Source organism: Pseudonaja textilis, chromosome Z (assembly GCF_049901715.1).
Source record: "Pseudonaja textilis isolate UNSWEBS1 chromosome Z, rPseTex1.2, whole genome shotgun sequence".
NCBI lineage: Eukaryota > Metazoa > Chordata > Lepidosauria > Squamata > Elapidae > Pseudonaja > Pseudonaja textilis.
In genome coordinates this window covers 40,773,532-40,787,350 of record NC_142008.1, presented here as the reverse complement: position 1 = coordinate 40,787,350, position 13,819 = coordinate 40,773,532, and the positions used below count along the sequence as shown (strand labels likewise).

The 13,819-nt window shown below is 40.6% G+C and overlaps 1 protein-coding gene across 4 annotated transcripts in view; it reads left to right on the top strand.

Annotated features, from left to right (window-relative positions):
• ANKRD28 (ankyrin repeat domain 28) overlaps window positions 1-13,819 on the top strand; it is a 103,671-nt gene continuing 89,852 nt past the window's right edge. Inside the window, exons 1-2 of one of the 4 annotated variants that reach the window (XM_087917665.1) lie at window positions 323-438; window positions 1,050-1,167. In XM_087917665.1, coding sequence (XP_087773791.1) covers window positions 1,105-1,167 — 63 coding nt within the window. In that variant the 5' untranslated portion in view covers window positions 323-438; window positions 1,050-1,104. Of the gene's footprint in view, window positions 439-1,049; window positions 1,168-13,819 lie in introns of all 4 variants that reach the window. The other 3 variants (XM_026708239.2, XM_087917667.1, XM_087917666.1) reach the window with 3 other exon arrangements.

Genomic DNA, 13,819 nt, shown 5'->3' with positions numbered 1-13,819 from the left:
ATGCATATTCTCGTCACTCGGAGCTGCCCAATCAGCTTTAGAGGATGACGGACGTTGTAGAAGCGGCATCGACAAAAAGGGGAGGGAGGACGGGTTAAATCAGTTTCTGTCTCTTGGCGGAAGGACTCTGGGCAATGCTAGAGATCGTTGGAGAAGTGTGGGAGAGAAGGTTAATCCCCACCACCTTCGCCCCTCCGGATCTTTCCGCGCGCTTGGAGGAATCCGCACCGGCGCCAGCTAGAAGACGCGAAGGAGGTGGAGCCGTGGGCGGGATCTGCTGCGCGGGCCAGACAGAGGAGGAGGCGGGGCTGCTAGGCAAGGAGTCGTTGGCGGAAGTGAGGAGCCGGAGAGGTGGCTGAAACGGCGGGGGACAAGGATACCTCAGGCGGGGTAGCCTCACCTCGCCTCGCTATGGTTCTTCTCGAGCTGCGCGAGCAGGTAGAAGCTCCCGGGGCGGAGGGTCAACGGCGCTGCCTTGCTCTGCTTCCTTGAGTCTTTCTGAGGGAGTGAGCCTAGCCGCCTGTTTTCCCTCCGGGAGAAGGTGACAGGCTGGGTTGCGGGAGGGGGGAAGGCACTATGGCGGCATTGGGAACGGATGGTGATGGGTGGGGTTGTGGTGTCCCTGCCGCGCCTAATGGCTTCAGGCTTAGTGACGGAGCGCGAGGGAGAGGAGGCGGCGGGGGGGACCGCGTTTGTCTTCCGAGGGATGGCGTGCGTGCCGGCGGAGGTGCTGGGAAGCGCGCCCGCCTGCCGGGGGTGGGGGAAAGGCGAGGAGTGGCGGGCTGTTCAGTCCACACCCCCTTCCTTTCCTTTTTCTTCTTCTCCTCACCCATCCTCCCATTCCCCTCGAGGCCCCACCTCCTTTCCCAGGTTACCCCTGCTTGGGCCTAACAGGTGGCAGCCAGTCGCTTCTCTCCGGTCCCGCCTGTTCTCAATTCCTTCGAGGCCAGAACTGTCGCGCGGGCACGCTTCCAGGCGCACGCCCCCCACCTCGTTTCCCAGCCCTGTGTCTCGTTGGGACCTTGAATAGATGTCCTGTTTTTGTGTAGCAGGAAGGGCTGCGGAAACTGGACATAAAGCGATGACCTTTTGCCCTCCGTAGTTATGTCCAAAGCGACTGCTCCTATGTATGTCGGCGAAAACCAGAAAAGTGGATCCGACCGAAGGGTAATGTTACTTCAGCCAGATCTTCTTGGGCATCCCTCCATTAGAAGCTTAGGTTGTTGCTGAATGTTAGTGAAGGAGACTGCTACAAGTGTTGTTTTGTCTTTTCTATGCTTTTCCACTAAAAAGGCTCAAGTAACACGTTGAGGTGCATCTGCCTTTTAGCCTGATCTATTTAAAATGGAGCTCCTACTTCGACATAGGTCCTTCATTCTGTCCTATCCATTTTATGATATTGCAACTGTACAATAGATATATTGGCATCAGATCTGAGATGTTTAAGGTTTTCGTGAACACTCAGAACAATTAAGATTTAGTGAATTGGCAGTGCCAATATGAAGTTAATAATAAAGGAAGGATTTGAACTCACATTTGCCAGATAATGAGCTAAAGTGAGTCCCTATACTGTTTTTCTGTTTGTCAGTGCTTATAACCCAATACCATATTTTCAGCATTGATATCACTTGTCTTTTTGCCCACCCAAGAATAGACAAGAGAGAGATCAAGGTTTCTTTTTACTTAAAAAATATGTTCCCAAACAAATTATTAATGTAGCATTTAATTTTTTCTTTTAAATATTTTTGTTAATGGAAAAATTGTCCTGCTTTTCTTAATATACATATTTACAGTTTTGTTTTTTTAATCTACATAAGCTTATTGCATATCAGAAATTCTCATTTATCCTAGCTATATTTCTGTATGTTTTATTTCAAACCACCTGCTTTTACTTCTTTGCTACACAAAATGCTTGAGCACTTTTTAAATATTTGCTTGCTGCGAATTATTTAATTATGTTTCATGTAAGTATTTTCAATTTCTTTTGCCAATGTTTTTAAATTGTGTACATGCTAGTTCTAATGTGTGACTGTCAATCTTAATTATCCTTTCTGGTGATCTGATGGCTTGCTTTTTGTTGCTTTGGTATCTGGGCAGCCAATTTTATGTATGGGGAAGTGTGACTGAACAGGTTCTCTGGTTAATTACTCTTGCCCAGGTATTTGGTTTTAGTATTTGGCTTTTATATTGTCAGTTGACAGCTTAACAGAAATGTAATTTAGCAATCCATTATTACAATGTATGTATGCATGCATAGCATAGGAGAACAAACCCACTGGGATAAGATTTGGCTGTCCATTTGCATTTAAACACACAGGTGACTGTTGAAGACTGCAAAATCTACATTCTGGACAGGGGACCACTGGTTTCAAGGAGAGGTAAAAGAGGCTATGTTCAAATTGAACATTCCTCTGTCAATAAAAGGAGATACCACGTATGTGTTTACAACACAATCCTTTCGGCAGTTCCAAAAAAGTTCCACACCTGTTTGCACTCTGTGAATTCAGGTCACTCTGAGGGTACTTGTAACTCCCCAAGTGACCTCAATGATTTTGAGATCTAACTACTGACCTTCAGAGTGCTAATGATCAGATGATTGCAAAGAATATATGGACGAGAAGTGAAATGTTTTTAAGGAAAACAACCAAGAAAATCTAGGGTCTTTGGCTAAGCATCTTTTGAGACAAGATGTTTGAGAATCTCCATAGATATTTAAGCTGAAATGACATTTGTTTGAAAGGGATTATGCATTATGATATACAGTAAAAAGATAGATTAATGTTTTGTAGTGGTTGAATGCCATCTTTTTCCAGTGGTTTTGCTTCCTGAGAGGTCGGTTCCAATAGATGGGTAGGAAGGGTCAAGCTCATGTTATGAGGCAGCATAGGCAGCATAGACCTTTTCCCATTGTTATTTTACCCCTTATTATTAAATAGCAACTTAAAGTCCCTCAGTGAAATAATTTGTCAACATAAGGTGTGGAGGGAGGGGATGAAGTATTTTTCAGTGCATTGCAAATTGGTGTAATGGTTTAGGGTTCTTGCTTAATTTGGTTCATTTTGCAGTGATGCACACATCTAGATTTGCTAATTTAACACTTCAGCTGAAAGAGCTCCACAGGCTGCCAATCAGCTTCTGGATGTAATTCAGATGCTGGTTATTTTTATTGTGCTGCATGGGCTTGATTATCTCCAAAATCACCTCCATATAGAGTCTGCCCCATCATAAGATTAAGGAGATAAGCCTGTTGAGAAGCCTTATACTTAATCATCTGTATGATTCCATATTCAGGTTTTCTCAATGATAGCTTGCTTCTAATGGAATAACTTGATATTCTCTATATGGACCATCATCACCCAGATGAGTTCCCAGAGTATGAAGAAAACCTAGTTCTGGAATATTTGAGGGATTTAAAGAGTTTAACTTTGTTAGATGGTGCTATTAGGGCATATGTTAGAATCTCTTCCTTTAGTTTTAATTTTTTTATGTTATACACTAAAACTGGGTAGAATAGAACAGGATAGCAATCTTACTAATAATGGTGTAGAATGTAGGTAATAAAATGCTGTATCTGTGATGTGTATACAAAATATTTACCATGGACTTACAGTGTACAGCCTTCAGTAACTTGTTTTAGATTTCAAAAATTTAATAAATGCAGGTGTTAGTAGGCAAGGAATTGAGAAATATAAATGCTGTCTAAACCTAACCTTCCTTTTTCTTTTCATGTCCATATTTCTGGTATATTAAATCAATTTCCTGTTATGTTTGAACTGGAATGTTGATTTAAAATGCTGACTGCAAAGTTCAAATTGATGTTTCATTTTTTAAAATCAGAAATGTTTGTAAGTACTTTACTTAAGTCTCCTGGCTGAGAACCAACAGCATCATTGACATTAAAAATAGTATGCTTTCTCCTAAAGTAGATGCTGGAAAGGATAGAATTTGATGTTTTTTGTACTCTAATAGCAAGGAGTTTTGGAGAGGTATCATTACCTTTGATTGAACTTGCTATCATGAAACTTAGATAATTTAATTTTTAATGTACTAAATAAACCTTATATGTGTGCTGTGTCTTATTCTTGGACATTTGTATGGTAGTATAATACTAGCAGTTGATTTTTGAGGATCCTTGAGACTATGGAAGCAGTATCTGGACAAAGCGTAGAATTTAGGGGGGAGCAAAATTGCTACCTTGTTTGTTTTTCATGCTTTAATATTATGACTTGCAATACTATTTTTCTTGCCATAAAACATCTATAGTAATGTAGGTTACTATAATAATGACAAATTTCTATTTAATAAATGTTGTATCAAATATTGATACATTGACACCATAAATGGTGTATCAAAATCATAATTTTGCAGAAATATTCTTAACTGATTTAAACAATAATCAGTTGGGTTTTAATCTTATAAACTATGTATGGGCTTATGCCTAGAGAAGGAATAAATACAATGAACATAGAGAATAGAATAACAGAGTTGGAAGAAACCTTGGAAGCCTTCTAGTCCAACCCCCTTTTCAAGCAAAAGTCCGTATACTACTTCAGACAATCCAGGCTCTTCTTAAAAGCCTTCAGTAATAGGGCATTCATAACTTCTGAAGGCAAGCCATGGTATTGGTTAATTGTTCTCACTGTTAGGAAATTTCTCCTGAGTTCTAGGTTGTTTTTCATATAAAAACAAAAAACTCTTTTTAGTGGACAACATATTTCCGGGTCATCACTTTTACATACAAATATGACAGTAGTTATACATTCATATATGCATACTTAATTTATTATTACCTTTTCCATTTCAAACTTTCCGAAAGGAGAGAAACAAGCAAATTAATCCTAGTCTTACATTAATCTCAATCAAAACATTTTTTCATTCCACTTCAATTATTTCAAATATAATCCTTTAATATTTATTTTAAAAATAAAAGTAACAATATATGTTTGCCTAATAAAAAAGTTACCAATGTCTCTCCTTTCTTTTAATAGTCTGTATTAGCTTATTAATTTAAGTAGTCTTTAATCTGTCATATTTTCTTTCCATCACACATTCTTTCTATAGATTCTAGGTTAATACAAGTTTTAACACAAAAGAAAAAAACAAGTATAGGTTTCCCCCCTTTTACTGCTTTGAGTGTGACACCTCAGTGGTTAAAATATACCTTTATTCCCTCATCTTAATTCCCAATAAACCATTATTTTAAGTAGTTACAGTAATAATCATTACATCTTTTCTTTTGGATTCCACATTTTCCCCCCTTAATTTTATTTCTAATTTCAAAAGAAGTAAAAGGGAAAAAATTGACTATTCAATTTCTGGTCACTGTTATTAACCTAATTTTTAAACATTTTCACATCCATTTCAATTATTACAATTTCTTCAATAAACCTTAACTTTTGAGAATAAAAATAAAGATATACACTGCTCAAAAAATAAAGGGAACATTTAAACAGCACAATGTAACTCCAAGTCAATCACACTTCTGTGAAATCAAACTGTCCACTTAGGTAGCAACACTGATTGACAATCAATTTCACATACTGTTGTGCAAATGGAATAGACAACAGATGAAAAGCATAGGCAGTTAGCAAGACATCCCCAATAAAGGAGTGGCTCTGCAGGTGGTGACCACAGACCACTTCTCAGTTTCTATGCTTTCTGGCTGATGGTTCGGTCACTTTTGAATGCTGGCGGTGCTTTCATTCTAGTGGTAGCATGAGACCGAGTCTACAACCCACACAAGTGGCTCAGATAGTGCAGCTCATCCAGGATGGCACATCAATGCAAGCTGTGGCAAGAAGGTTTGCTGTGTCTGTCAGCATAGAGGCGCTCTCTATGCATGGAGGCGCTACCAGGAGACAGTCCAGTACATCAGGAGACATGGAGGAGGCCGTAGGAGGGCAACAACCCAACATCAGGACTGCTACCTCTGCCTTTGTGCAAGGAGGTACAGGAGGAGCACTACCAGAGTCCTGCAAAATGACCTCCAGCGGGCCACAAATGTGCATGTGGCTGCTCATACCTTCAGAAACAGACTCCATGAGGGTGGTATGAGGGCCCGACGTCCACAGGTGGGGGTTGTGCTTACAGCCCAACACCGTGCAGGATGTTGGCATTTGCCAGAGAACAGCAAGATTGGCAGGTTCACACTGAGCACATGTGACATGGGTGACAGGGTCTGGAGACATCATGGCTAGAACATTCTGCTGCCTGCAACATCCTCCAGCATGACCGGTTTGGCAGTGGGTCAGTAATGGTGTGGGGTGGCATTTCTTTAGAGAGCTGCACAGCCCTTCCTGTGCTTGCCAGAGGTAGCCTGACTGCCATTAGGTACCGAGATGAGATCCTCAAACCTCTTGTGAGATCATATGCTGGTGCAGTTGGCCCTGGGTTCCTCCTAATGCAAGACAATGCTAGACCTCATGTGGCTGGAGTGTGTCAGCAGTTCAAGACGAAGGCATTGATGCTATGGACTGGCCCGCCTGTTGAGTACATCTGGGACATCATGTCTTGCTCCATCCACCAACGCTACATTGCACCACAGACTGTCCAGGAGTTGGGGGATGCTTTAGTCCAGGTGTGGGAGGAGATCCCTCAGGAGACCATCCGCCACCTCAACAGGAGCATGCCCAGGCATTGTAGGGAGGTCATACAGGCACGTGGAGGCCACACACACTACTGAGCCTCATTTTGACTTGTTTTCAGGACATTACATCAGAGTTGGATCAGCCTGTAGTGTTTTTTTCCACTTTAATTTTGAGTGTAACTCCAAATCTAGACCTCCATGGGTTGCTAAATTTTATTTCCATTAATAATTTTTGTGTGATTTTTTTTGTCAGCACATTCAACTATGTAATAAATAAAGTATTTAATAAGAATGTTTCATTCATTCAGATCTAGGATGTCTTATTTTTTGTGTTCCCTTTATTTTTTTGAGCAGTGTATATTCATCTAATAAAAGTTATCAGTATCTATCCCTCCTTTAATAATCTATATTACCCTATTTTCTAAGTATTCTTTTAATTGCAAATGTATTCTTGATACCCCTTGTCACCTTGCAGAATCCCCTTTTTAAATCATCAACCATTATCTCTGAAAAAACTTTTTCTTTTCATCATTTTACTATTTCCATAGTTCTTTATTTCATGCACCTGTTTCTTACTGCTTCTCCTCGCCCTCTTTTTCCCATATCTTTTCTCATTCTGGTTTATATCCCCCTCTTTCTTGACATCTTCCTTTCCCCTTTTCTGCTGGATCTTTCTACCTCTGCTAATTTCACAGGTATTCCCCTTTTTTATTACCTTCTTAAATCTCAACTTTTTAGCCTTCCTTCTTTCCCCTGGTCTTTGTAGTGTTCTTTATGTTAATTGTCTATTTAAGATAGCTTCTCCTTGAATTGACTCCTCCTCCTCCAAAGTTCTTTCTTCTTGTTGTTCAATCACCATTTTCATTTCTTCTAACACAGAGCAAAGTGATTTGGCTCTTTCCTGTAGTAGTTCTCTCATATTTTTAAGTTCCATTTTTAATTCACAAAGCGATATCATTATTACACACTCTTATATTTTATAATCGTTGAAGTCCACAAAAACACTTTTACTTTCCTTCTTCCAGTTTTCTAAAGTTCTTTCTTCTTGTTCAATCCAGGGTCTATTCCAAAAACGTCAATCAATCCCACAATCAATCTTTCCTTGCTGCTTTCTTTATTCTGGTTCAGCTTTCATTTTCTAAGATTCTTACTTTGTTTCAATATTTCTTTATCATATCAACACAAGTTCATACAGAAACAGGATGCTTTCCCTTTTGTTTGAGGTCAAGTTTTTGTCAGAAGATGGCACTCTCCATTATACAAAATCGTCACCTTTTCCCCCTATTTTTTTATTTAGAGTTTTTTGAACCTCAATATTCCAGCACAATCCAGTCTCCAATTTGTAAATTTTATTATTATTATTTTTTGACAATCTTAAGTCCAGCTTTATTTTATGCCTGTTTATTGCCGAAATATTTTAGTCCAATTTAATTAAGTCTTTTTTTTTAAGCAAATTTTATTAATTTTACAAAACAATATACAGACAAAGCATAGGATATAATAACATAAGAGATCTTTTTCTGAAAAAAATGATACATCTTATTTAAAGACAGAATAATTCCAAATTATCACATTTCCATATAAACAGAATTTAATATATATATTTACCTTATCTGTTCAACTTCATACCTTATCCCAACTTCTCTTTATTACTCCCTTTCCTTCTATTTATTCAAATTATATCTCTTTTACTTTAGATTGTATACATTTTTTATATCCTTCTGTCTTATTTACAATTTCATTGTTCTCTTCCAATACACAAACAAAACATAAAACATCTTTTCTGAAAGTTGCTTGATCCCAGGTTAAAACTCATCGTACAGACACAACTTCAAAAATCATGTTCATTTTATATACCATTCCATACCTTATTACCATTTTCAATTTTCTATATAGCTTCTTCCCTCTTTTAACTCTTAGTTTTATTCTACTTATCTCAGTTCAAATCATAATACTTGTTATTCTTTGTCTGTTCTATTTCCAGCTATCCATTCATCTTTTCTCTTTAAACAAAACTTCTGTACACTGATTGGAGTATGACGCCTTTAACTCTTTCCCCTAACTTAATAATATTTAATATCACACATAACTTGTATTGGGATTCTGTTTAGTACATTCTAAAATTACACAATGTATTATATATAGAGAGAAAAAAAGAACAACAACAACAAAAGAACAGATTTATAGATATATAATGTGGCTAGTACCACTGTCAATACCATTAAGAAATTAATCATACATATTAATACTCATTTATATCTTAAGCATTTTATTCTAAAAACACATATAAAAACACCATCTTATGTACCTTACAGAATCCCTTTTTCAATTAAATTTACCCATTGTCTCTAAATGAATTTTGTTTCTTTAAATCTTGCTTCCCATCATTAAGGCTTCTCATCCCTTCCTTTCTCCCTTGCTTATTCTTCTCCTTACCCTTTTTACCCCTTTGTCTCTCCACCTCCCTTTTCTTCTGCTTTCCCCCTTTCTGTTGTTTTCTAACCTTGTATCCACCTTTCAACTCATTTTTATCTTTTTTGGTTGTATTTTTAGGTCTTAAAATCCCCCTTTTCTTTTCCTCTTTCTTCTCCCCAAATAGGATCACTTGTTCATCAAAGATGGCTTCTTTATCCCAGTCGTCCTGCTGCGCAATCGATTCTCCATAAGTACGTACCACCATTTCTAGAAATTGAAAAAGAGTGCCCAAAGTATCTTTCCATTCTTGTTCTTCCTTTTTATATTTTTGATATTCAGTTTTTGATTCATCCACAGATAATGCCATTATAAAGAGAAAAAGATTTTCCCAAAACAACCACCCAAGTGCTTTTGAGCAGAAATAATTCCCAAAAGATCCAAAGTCACCAAACAGTCCAAATAAACTATTTCTTTTAGCACTTTTTTCTTTCTTCCATTTCTTTTTCTGGGGTTGCTGTTAAATCACAAAGTTCCAATTAAAATATGTCTTTTTGAAGTCTTATTAATGTTCAAATAGCTCTTTAAAATTCTAGGCAGTCACCTCCTTGTTTTCAAATTCTACTCCAATTTTTTTCCTCTCCCTTCCCATTTACAGCAAAGAAAGATTTTTCTTTAAATATTCAGAAATCCATATCCCTTTAGCATTTAGCATACCTCCAATGCGGGTTTTCCGATTTCTCATAAATTTCTATCGCTGTTACGTTTGGAAGGAGAGTGAAAAGAAAAAAAGTTTTCCCTTTAATTTCCATTCGCCGCTTAGTACAATCTGGGAACAATGTATCTTTAGTAAATTTTAAGTATTAGGATACTTTCACTGTTGCTTTGTCCCGGTCAGCAAAGATCACTTTCACTTCTTCACAGCTCCTCCTGCACTTTCTTTTTCCGGCTGAACTCTTCTATGTGGCGGCCATTACTGACCGCTGCTCAGCTGCCTTCGGAAAAGGGGATTTAGCTTGCTAGGGAAGAGATGCAGCGTCTCTCGTCCCTGCCAGAGCCCCCCTGTCTTCACCACCTACGAAGGTAGCTTAGCCCCGAAGCCAGATGGCTCGGGGCACTCGGGCAGTGAACACAGGCAGTGTACAGTCGCAGATTCCTGCCTGCACCGAAGCGCTGCAGACCGGAAGTCCCAATTTAATTAAGTCTTTAGTTCCGGCTTCTTCCTTTCCCGGTTCGAAGCCCTGCTTAGCTGTCAAAATTTTTTTTTTTCCTGTCCCTTTGTATTTCCGCTGCTCACTTTTCTTTTCTTAAAAGTTCAATGTTACCTTAATCCTGGGGTACTTTTTGTTTAGTTGTTTCGCCCAATTGTCTCGATTCAGATGTTATCCACCTCTTTCTTCCCTCCTGCACAAATCTTAGTCCAGCTGAGTCCTCCTCTTCGGGGTGGCCATTTTAGACCACCGCTTCAGTCGTTTTTGGGGAGAAAAAGACCAAGCCCAGGAGGGGAGATGCGGCTCCCCTCAACCTGGCTTGCAACTTCCCCTTACTCCACCACCCCTCCAAGGCAGCTTCAGCCCCTAATCGCAATGATCGGGGCTCTCTGATGAAAGAGCACGGACCATAGCCGTGGATAGTCGCAATCTACGGTCCGTCAGCGAGGAGGGCTCAACCCGGAAGTCCATCTTGATTCTATTAATGCAACTTAGGATTGCATTGCCTATTTTGGCTGCTGCAGCACACTGCTGGCTCACATATAAGGGATTGTCCGCTAGGACTGCAAAATCACTCTCACAGTTATTGGTATTCAGCCAAGTTTAACCTAATCTGCACCTGTACAATTGGTTTTTCTTGCCTAGGTGTAAAACCTTCCCCCCCAACTGTTTTTTTTTTTAAAATGGAATTAGGAAAAAAAAAATCCAGTCACTCTGATCTACAGAGTTTACGTCAAACATAAGTTCATTTTTTTTCTTTCTTACTCCCCACGCTGTTGTCCCCCCATTAAATCCAATAGTGCCTTGATTTTTGTCATACTTTTATTTCTCTCTAAAACCCTGTCTTCTTCAGAAGAAAAAGAAAGAAAAATGAAAAAACTGGGTTATGTCACTCCACTAGGTTTTATTTTCCCTTTTCCTTTTTTTCATTTGTTACATTACCCGTCACACAGATAGGCCAACCTGGATTGTTGGGGTGGGGAGCTGGAGCTGGGAGGGGTTTTTAACTCACATCTTTGCCTTTCTCTCTTACACCCATGCACTCTCATGTGGACACACCTAAACACACCCTCTCGCTTGAGAAATCGCAGTTTAAAACTTGGGGAGGACAATGAAGACTAGTCACCAAAAAGGGAAGTCAAAGAGAACATCTGCTTCTTGGGTTAACAGTTGCCTATTTTCCCTTGGTTCAAAGCCAGTTGAAGGAAGACAAAGGGGAAGGGAAGAAAGGGGGAGCCGGGAGAAGGAGATGAGAAATAGCTGAAAATGGAGAAAGAAGAGGGGAAAAAAACATTCTCAGACTCCAGAAAAGGATCACTGACGTGAAAAGGGAGGAGGAGGAGGAGGAGGAAGGCTGCTAGTTTTCAAAGTTTCTAAGTGCTACCTGCTTCTAAAGTGGGCCTTTCACCCACAGCAAGCCAGAATCTCAACCTTACTTTTAACCACATTGAATTTCATTTTATTACCTAGGGCCTAGTTCAAGTCTGTTGAGATCCATTTAGAGCTTGAACTTATTTTTTGGAGTGTTCCTGACAGCTTAGTGTCATCTGCAAATTTGATAAATTGCACTTCTATTCCTCATCTAAATCATTATGAAGATATTGAAGAGAACTGGAACCAAAATGGAACCTTGAGATACCCTACCCTACTGTTTACTTCTCTACATGCGGATATAGTTCTGTTAAAGATTATACATTGAGTATGATTTATCAGCCAGTTACAAATCCATCTGGTGGTGGTGCTGTCTATCCCAAATTTTTCTAGCAAAAAGTAGATAGTGGTCTACTTTGTCAAATACCTTACTGAAATCTAAGTATATTATGTCCACAACATTTCACTGATCCACTAGTTTAGTCACTTTGTCAAAAATAAAATAAGATTGGTTTGACATGATCTGTTTTATGGTTCACAACGTTTACAATGTTTTATAGAGATTGAACTAGTTTATCCCCTTAACTCCGTGCTCTCTTCTCAATGAACTGAAATCATGTGATTGATAACTTTAATAAAGAAGTGTTTGTTATTGTCCAGAGAGTTTTGTTTCAGATCAAATTTTTTTCAGATTTTGCCACTGAACCCAAATTGGGGAAGATGGGCATGTAGGCTCTTCACTTCTTTGTTTTTTTAGATCAGTGGTTCCCAAAGTGAGTGGTACTGCCCCTGGGGGGCAGTGGGAAGACTTAGGGGGGCGCCTTAAGAGGCGAGGGGGGCAAAAGGGGGTGCTAAGAGGCAAAGGAGTGTTAGAGGAGTGCTGGAGATGGGCCCCTTGCAGGGCGCAATTCAGCTTCCCTTCACCCCACTTGCCTGACTTACTGGTGGCCGAGAGGAAGGCGAGCCAGGGCTGACCTGTTGCCGCTTGGGTCCCGCCTGGATTCTCCACAGTTGCTGGGCCTTGCCTGCTGGGGTAGGGGTGGTGTGACTGACTAGGGAGCATGATGCTATGCCTCTTGCATCGCCCCTTGCCTGCCGCCCCTTTTATATGCCTCCTGCCAGTCTGTGTGCCTTGGCTGAATGCGGGCCACCACTGTGAGAATGACACAAGTCAAGCCTCACAAGAGCAGGTCTTCCACCCATGGAGTTTGCATAGTGGCGGCCCGCACTCAGCTAAAACGCTTAGGGGGCGACTGGCAGAGGGGCGATGCAGGCGGTGTAAGCCTCGTGCTTTCTGGTTGCCTCCCACACTCCCCCTCAACAGCTGTTACCCGCAAGCCCTAGCAACTGATGAGATGTGGGCTGGCGGAGAGCCAAGTAGCAATGGATCTGCTCTGACTGGCTCACCAGTCAGGGTGGGCTGGTTCACCTTTCCTGCAGCTCACTTTTCAGTTGTATTGATCGAAGAATCCAAAGCGTGGGCTGTCTCCTACTTTCTTGCTTAAAGACAGAGTCAATCAAAGTTTAATCCAGCCCCCTTTCCACTGTGCATGCCCAGTTTTTGACTCCATCTTCATGCAAAGAGGACACGAGGAGAGAGTGCTTAGAAAGAAAGATAGAAAATATAGGATCAACACTTTGGATTTTTTGAGAAGAAAAGAGAAAGAATGAAAGTCAGCAAACTGTGAGTAAGCGAAAGAGCCGGGACCTCATCCCAAGACGGGAAAGCCCTACATAGCTGTTTGGTGTTAAGAGGACAAGCAGCAGCAGCCTCAGTAAGAGCGGGCAGGCTCTTGATCGGCTAGCAGAGGAGGGCAAATTAACTAACTCTCGGCCTTCCCAGAGCCTTTTTTAAACCAAACCAGGAGCCGGACAAAGCCTCCAGTGCTCTCTTTAATTGGGGCAAACTCAGTCTTAAGCTGGGCGAGCTTCCAACACAGCCACACAAGCCTACCCCAGGAGAAAGGGAGGCTAGAGTCCATACTCAGGCCGGTCTGAGCATACTCATAAACGGGGCAGCTATTGGCAAAAGCCAAAGGCTGAATTTTCTAAAACTGAGGCAGGTCCGGAGGAACAGGAATTCCCTGCCCCCAGCCCGAGCAGAGAGCAAAGCACAAAGGAACCCAGAGAGGCTGGAAGACCTTCAGAAAGGCCTCTCAGCAGGGTGTCCAAGGCAGATGAGAGAGAGGCATTAAGGAGACAAAGGGCCATTGAGAAATGCTTCTCAAGGGCGAAAAAG